General features: G+C 44.5%; 1 protein-coding gene across 1 annotated transcript; it reads left to right on the top strand.

Moving 5' to 3' along the window:
* Positions 1-3,124: 3,124 nt before the first annotated feature.
* Positions 3,125-3,358, top strand: LOC129831550 (serine palmitoyltransferase small subunit B-like). The gene has a single exon (XM_055894911.1). It carries the CDS (start codon positions 3,125-3,127, stop codon positions 3,356-3,358), a length of 234 nt encoding a protein of 77 aa, XP_055750886.1.
* Positions 3,359-8,415: the final 5,057 nt, after the last annotated feature.

Below are 8,415 nucleotides of genomic sequence, written 5' to 3'. Positions count from 1 at the left end.
CCACACCTACAGTATATGCTGTCTCTGTCAACCTGTTCTTATCATCCACTTCTCCTCCACACCTACAGTATATACTGTCTCTGTCAACCTGTTCTTGTCACCCACTCACCTCATTTTATCATCCCCTTTTTTCTGACCCCGTATGTCCACTTTTCACTCTCCTTCCAAGAATACTATTGAAGGATCAGTGGGCTACCTGACTGTTCAACTGTTCAGGGTCCCAGACAGTTTCATGCTGTGAGTTTGGCTTCCAGACTTTCACCCGGTGCAGAGTCTGTATGCTTGGAGACTGTCTGTTCAGTCAACTGGACAGAGTGGCTCAGCCATGTCTTTACACATCAATAATGTAAGCAGCTGAGAAGTTGTAAAAACACATTTTATTCCCAAAGACAGACAATGAAAGAGAGTACTGGGATATCAATGTGCTGAAAATATATCCTCTTCATTTGATTTATAAAATAATAAAGGCTATCAGCTAAATAGGCTATCCAATCACTCAACACTTTTGGAGGAATCTCAGTAATTTTGCCAGTTCTGTAGCAACACTATGACTTCTTGCATCCCCTGTCAGTTGCAGAGTGTGCATTGCGCTGTTATGGGTGAATTATGTTTTGGGATAATTCAGTGCAAGCTTCCTAGGGGCGCAATTTCAGATGTATATGCAATCATTCATGACTTACAGAACCCTACTTTGGTGTCTTTAAAGACTCGATGGGAAAAGGATTTGGGGGAGGAACTTTGGGAAGACACCTGGGAATCTGTGCTGCGCAGGGTGCATTCGTCCTCTTTTAGCACTAGACACAGCCTCATTCAATTCAAGGTGGTTCACCGTATCCACTGGTCCGGGGCCAAACTTGGAAGAATATTCTCTGATTTTGATCCTACCTGTGTCAGATGTAAAATTGAACCAGCCACACACTGTTGCATATGTTTTGGGGCTGTCATATACTGTCAGGTTTCTGGGAATTAATATTTAAATGTTTCTCTGATATACACTGCTCAAAAAAATAAAGGGAACACTTAAACAACACAATGTAACTCCAAGTCAATCACACTTCTGTGAAATCAAACTGTCCACTTAGGAAGCAACACTGATTGACAATAAATTGCACATGCTGTTGTGCAAATGGAATAGACAAAAGGTGGAAATTATAGGCAATTAGCAAGACACCCCCAAAAAAGGAGTGATTCTGCAGGTGGTGACCAGTGCTATATCTCCATTTGAAGTAATCCATTTTCTTCTACTACTTCTATGAGTTTTCAAACATACTGGTGCATACTGCCACCTGGAGAGTGTTGTTTGAACAGGTGTGAAGCCAAGGTTGGCTATTTACTGACACCTGCAGTTATGGAATGTTTGCTCACAAGTATAAATAATTATATGATCCTTCCTTAACCCATAGGAAGTCCCTCTCAGTTGATTACTTCAAAATGGGTGTTGCCCATGCCAAAACAGGCTTTTGGACACTAGAGTCCTCTATCTCTATGAGGATGCCATTCAAAAGTTGCGCGGACACGCGCGTCAGGTGTCTCCTATCCAATAAAGCAGGACAGAGTTTTGATGACTATTCCACTGACTAAACGACTATGGATTAGTCCCATTTGTGAATAATCGTACCTTATTTATAGAGTTTGAAGACACGTGCGCCGAACGCTCTGTCCTTAAAAACCCATACCCAACTCCACGTGAACGCCGGGTGAGTGTTAAGAGTAGTGGGTGTGGTGTAGACTGTATGACCTGCTACAGGTAGTCTATATTTGTGAACTGGTAGTGCACACCACAGTAGTGGGACTCAGGCCATTCTCTCTGAACCGGGGGAGCACGGACAGCGGCATGTTATCAGACAGGTAAGCTCACTTGTACATGATCCTTATTGTTTTTTTGTTGTCCTACAGATTATTATTGTGTCATATAGGCATGTAGGCTAGCATGTAGACTACCTTAATGTGAGGAGGCTTATTCAGTTGTTACAATGTCTCTACGGCATTAGTTTAGCCATAATTATTTGTGTGACAGGATAGGACCTGGAAAACAAGCAAACATGCTTGGATTATATTTTAGGTTTATTTATTGACATGCCACAGTGTGTGTCGTTAACTATTTGGTCCATAACTGTTTATTAATGAGTAGGCTATTACTCTGGTGAAGAAGTGTGCACTGGTGTCAGTTGAGTTTACCTGACACCTGTCAATGCACACTGAGGTACTGACTCTGAGACAGACTTTCCTATTATCCCCTTAGATACTTAATGTCAACTACCCTGTGTGGAAGTAGAGTAAATGTCTGTTCTCGTTCCTTATGATGGAGTAAATGTCTGTTCTCGTTCCTTATGATGGAGTAAATGTCTGTTCCTTTCCACCATCTGTACGGTGGTGGACATTTTGACAGCATTGACAATAAAAAGAAAGGTGCCACGTGTGCTGTTTGAGTGGGATACTGTGTGTGTATGTACTGTGCATGCATGCGTGTATGCAGATTTAATTTACCTTGTCTGGGGCTCTCAGGAGCTAATGTCTGCAGTGCCTCCCCACCAGAGAGACCCCAGGGGCCACGGGCTGTGATTGTCCCTGGACCTTCACATTAATAAACACAGACCCACATGTAATGTGCTTTCTAATACCATTTTCTATTGTTAGCTCCCCCAAGGATATGGTAGGTATGTAAGACATGGGTAATTACATAGTAGCAGGTGCATTGAAAGCTGAAGAAGACTAGGGTTTAAAATGAGACTACGACAAAAACTTGAGGTTATACCACTGAACTACCCACAAAACACCCACACAGTTCATCTTTCACCTACTAAGTGTTTTCCCTTTTACAGTTGGTGTTTCCTCCTGGGAAAATAGGTTTAATTCTATCAGGTAGTGCAGGTGAAGCGACTAACTGTATATCTTTCCACATGATTGATGTTGTGTCGTCTGTCTTGTGTGTTTGTTTGTGTGTTTATGCCCATTATGTGTCCCCTGCTGCCATTATCACTGCCATCCTCCTTTCTCCCTCTGTCTCTGTCTTCTGTCTCCTATCTTCCTATCACTCCCCCTATCCTCTCTCTATCGTTCTCTCTGTTCCTTTCTCTGCCCCTCCCTCTCCCATCCTCACCCTGACCACTGGAGCAGCATGAGGATGGATTTTCAATACCTGAAGGAGTACCTGGGCTGGCTGTACTACCAGTACCTGCTCATCACAGGCATATATGTGCTGGAACCCTGGGAGCAGTCCATCTTCAACTCTGTCGTCTTCTCCTCCATGACCATGGTCATCTACACCTCCTACGTCTTTGTGCCTGTCCACGTGCGTCTGGCACACAACTTCTTCTGCGGGAAACAGCCAGAGAGCACCATGGCACTCATAAACTGAGCAGTGGATGGATAGATGGATGGCGGGAGATTGGGAATGAGAAGCGAGGACCCCTATCTAAATGGTTTGACAAACTGCAAGTGAAAAAAATAATAGCCCTACATAACCAGCAGCAAAATCACCTACGTCAAGTCTAGACTTTGAGTAGAGATAAGATCATTTCCACGTCAAAGTAAGGTTTTATAAATAACTACTTATACGTGGTTTTCTGTGTGAAGTCATACTTAAGATCAAAATTGATTGTTAGTCTGTTTTATAAATGAGGCCCCAGGTATCCTGTGTGAGTGCAGATCACGTCTCTGTGTTTTGCATTTGCCTGCAGGTAATGACACTTATCACTGGCTATCGATGGCTGTCTGATATAGAGGGAGACATTACTGATCCCAACACATTTACATGCACTTAAACCCACTGGACAATGCTAATGATGAACATTGACCAATGGCTGGCATCTTGCACTTCAATTACTGAGTCATTAACCAAATATTTCCCAAGACTAGAGTCTCCTGCTACACAATCTAACCAGAGATATTGAGTCCTGGCAAAGATTACAAGGTTGTGAAATTTTTCTCCCAACCTTACATTTATCCGGTGATTATTCAATGCATACATTGATCAAACTAAACAATCATATCCTTGTGTACACAGTTCTGTGCCTATCTGCAGTGTTTTCACTGTTGCCATGTCACGAAGGTCGATGTTGAGCAAGAGGAAATATTAGCTCTCTGGTTCAGGCTTTGCTTTGTCATTGACTCTGCTTGATCCACCATCATTCTTCAGAACGCATAGAGTTGAATGGAATTATATGAATCAAAAACAGTCAAAGTGGCCTGAATGAAAAGCGATGTCTTTGAGTGGTCAACCCACCCTCATCTCTCTTGTGACCCTACAGTTGAACTGTAACTTCTGAGAGAATAAAACACAAGCCTAGTACTTATCACTGCGTGACTAGAAGATCTGTTAACATGTATTTGTTTTGGTGATCACATATAAACCCAGCAAAAAAAGAAACGTCACTTTTTCAGGACCCTGTCTTTCAAAGATAATTTGTAAAAATCCAAATAACTTCACAGATCTTCATTGTAAAGGGTTTTAACACTGTTTCCCATGCTTGTTCAATGAACCATAAACAATTAATGAACATGCATCTGTGGAACGGTCGTTAAGACACTAACAGCTTACACACGGTAGGCAATTAAGGTCACAGTTATGAAAACTTAGGACACTAAAGAGGCCTTTCTACTGACTCTGAAAAACACCAAAAGAAAGATGCCCAGGGTCTCTGCTCATCTGCGTGAATGTGCCTTAGGCTTTCTGCAAGGAGGCATGAGGACTGCAGATGTGGCCAGGGCAATAAATTGCATTCTCCGTACTGTGAGACACCTAAGACCGCGCAACAGGGAGCCAGGACGGACAGCTGATTGTCCTCGCAGTGGCAGACCATGTGTAACAACACCTGCACAGGATTGGTGCATCCGAACATCACACCTGCGGGACAGGTACAGGATGGCAACAACAGCTGGCCGAGTTACACCAGGAACGGACAATCCCTCCATCAGTGCTCAGGCTGTCCGCAATAGGCTGAGAGAGGCTGGACTGAGGGCTTGTAGGCCTGTTGTAAGGCAGGTCCTCACCAGACATCACCGGCAACAACGTCGCCTATGGGCACAAACGCACCGTCGCTGGACCAGACAGGACTGGCAAAAAGTGCTCTTCACTGACGAGTCGTGGTTTTGTCTCAACAGGGGTGATGGTTGGATTCGCGTTTATCATCGAAGGAATGAGTGTTACACCGAGGCCTGTACTCTGGAGCGGGATCGATTTGGACGTGGAGGGTCCGTCATGGTCTGGGGCGGTGTGTCACAGCATCATCGGACTGAGCTTGTTGTCATTGCAGGCAATATCAACGCTTTGCGTTACAGGGAAAACATCCTCCTCCCTCATGTGGTACCCTTCCTGCAGGCTCATCCTGACATGACCCTCCAGCATGACAATGCCACCTGCCATACTGCTTGTTCTGTATGTGATTTCCTGCAAGACAGGAATGTCAGTGTTCTGCCATGGCCAGCGAAGAGCCCGGATCTCAATCCCATTGAGCACGTCTGGGACCTGTTGGATCGGAGGGTGAGGGCTAGGGCCATTCACCCCAGAAATGTCTGGGAACTTACAGATGCCTTGGTGGAAGAGTGGGGTAACATCTCACAGCAAGAACTGACAAATCTAGTGCAGTCCACGAGGAGGAGATGGACTGCAGTACTTAATGCAGCTGGTGGCCACACAGTGAGAGGACATTTATTTTTTTGCTGAGTTTATATGCTTAAGGGCTTCCTAATTTAGTCTGTATATGATTTGTAACTATATTTATATTGATGTTTATATACTCTGGTAAAGCTTGGCTTGTTACAATGTCAATTACCAAAACTGTGTGTTTTCTCGTGGCTATATACAATACTGAGTAATTGTTTTCCTCAAATGAAAGTGCTTTTATATCATTTCTGTAAGCCTAATCGTTAGCGGTTGAGACATTTATGATAGCTTGATCACAGAGTTGCATTTGGACAATAGATCACTGTGTGGCCTGAGACATTTATTGATATCTATGTTATATTTATCTCTCATGACTGGATTCTTCAGAAATAAAGCAATTTTACAAATATGAAAGAATGATCTTTTGGTGTTTACATTGAATTATATTTGAATTGAAGACCTAAACTAGAGGGACAGCGTAGTATTGATTTGCGTGCAGCTGTTTTGAGTGTATTGAGTTGCACAGTACACATGTACATTATGTACATTATGTATGAATATTTTTGTGTACAGTCTATTAAATGACAGGAAAAGATGATTGCCTTCTAACCTACTGTATAATGTAAATGGGGTTGCAGAGTGGTTGTGACTGAAAACTAATCAAAATGACAACAAAGCCTGGGTGGCACGTTCCATTTATAAAGGAGAGCTGTCGGTCCAGGGCATTGAGAGTGCTGTGCCACCCAATCAGTTCCCCTCAAAGCACAGGAATGAGTGGGCAGGGGGTTTGGTTTACACACCTGGGACATATCCTTTTATCTGGAGGCTTATTATTATTCTCCTGAGACTCTTACTTCTTACCACAGTAGTCTACGAGGCTGGTCTAAAACCTAGAAGAAGAGGCTACTGTACATGTATGTCCCTCTCTCTTTTCTCCCTCTGCCTATACATCTGTTAATCTCACTCTTACATAATGTCACATGTACAGTACCAGTCAAAAGTTTGGACACACCTACTCATTCTAGGGTTTTTATTTATTTGTACTATTTTCTACATTATAGAATAATAGTGAAGACATCAAAACTATGAAATAACACATATGGAATTATGTAGTAAACAGAAAAGTGTTAAACAAATCAAAACATATTTTATATTTGAGATTCTTCAAAATAGCCACCCTTTGCCTTGAAGACAGCTTTGCAGACTCTTGGCATTCTCTCAACCAACTTCATGAGGTAGTCACCTGAAATGCATATATGCAGCCTTATTAATTGCTACATACATTGTCTAAATCGGCCATCCTAAAAGTCATTTGTGTGACTTCAAAATGAGGGGAGTTGGACAAACCAAATTTGATCAGTGACTGGATCGTCTCTAACAAATCTAAGCAATCAGAGTTTCCAAGTTGATAACATCAGCATGTAGGCTGGCTCTAGCCTAACCCATCAGTTTCTGTGACCAATATGAACAGTCAAAATGTGTTCCCATTCTAGAAATCGTAGGGGAGGGAGGAAAATCCAGACTCATTTTGGAGAAGAAACTGTCACGATCGTGTGGCGGATTAACGGACCAAACTGCAGCTTTTGGAAAATAAGCCATCTTCTTTTATTATAACACGAAGATGAACACGACACAAAAACACTTTAACAAAACAACAAAACGACCGTGAAGCTACAAACGTTGTGCACAAACATACAGGCTACTAACGTTCTTACATAGACAATTACCCACAACCAATGAGAGCCTATGGCTACCCTAAATAAGGCTCCCAATCAGAGACAACCGAAATCAGCTGTCTCTAATTGGGAACCCATTCAGGTAACCATAGACTCTCCTAGATAACTAACCAACATAGACAACGCTAGACATATACACTCAACACAAAACCATCTACTACACCCCATAACCCCTTTACCAAATAAACACCCAAAACCAACAAAACATAAACATTCCCCATGTCACACCCTGACCTAACTAAAATAATAAAGAAAACAAAGAATAATAAGGCCAGGGCGTGACATAACCCCCCCCTTGAGGCGCGAACTCCGGGCGCACCATACACAGTCTAGGGGAGGGTCTGGGTGGGCTCCCCTCCACGGTGGCGGCTCCGGCTCTGGTCGTAGTCCCCACAGTACCTAACCACCTCCTAGGCTTCCTCCAAACGACCCCCCTCCACATTAACCCTATTGCATTAAGGGGGAGTTCCGGACTAAGGGACAGCTCCGGACTAAGGACCAGTACCAGGGTCAGGGGCAGTACCAGGATAAGGGGCAGCACCAGGGTAAGGGGCAGCACCAGGGTAAGGGGCAGCACCAGGGTAAGGGGCAGCACCAGGGTAAGGGGCAGCACCAGGGTAAGGGGCAGCACCAGGGTAAGGGGCAGCTCCGGACTGAGGAATGGCAGCTCCGGACTGAGGGACTGCAGCTCCGGACTGAGGGACTGCAGCTCCGGACTGAGGGACGGCCCATGGCTGGCCGACAGATCTGGCTGCTCATGGCTGGCTAACGGATCTGGCTGCTCATGGCTGGCTAACGGATCTGGCTGCTCATGGCTGGCTGACGGATCTGGCTGCTCATGGCTGGCTGACGGATCTGGCTGCTCATGGCTAGCTGACGGATCTGGCTGCTCATGGCTAGCTGACGGATCTGGCTGCTCATGGCTAGCTGACGGATCTGGCTGCTCATGGCTAGCTGACGGATCTGGCTGCTCATGGCTAGCTGACGGATCTGGCTGCTCATGGCTGGCTGACGGATCTGGCTGCTCCTGTCTGGTTGGCGGCTCTGGCAGATCCTGTCTGGTTGGCGGCTCTG

This window comes from Salvelinus fontinalis, chromosome 33 (genome assembly GCF_029448725.1).
Source record: "Salvelinus fontinalis isolate EN_2023a chromosome 33, ASM2944872v1, whole genome shotgun sequence".
Lineage (NCBI taxonomy): Eukaryota > Metazoa > Chordata > Actinopteri > Salmoniformes > Salmonidae > Salvelinus > Salvelinus fontinalis.
This window is presented reverse-complemented; position numbering and strand designations above follow the sequence as displayed.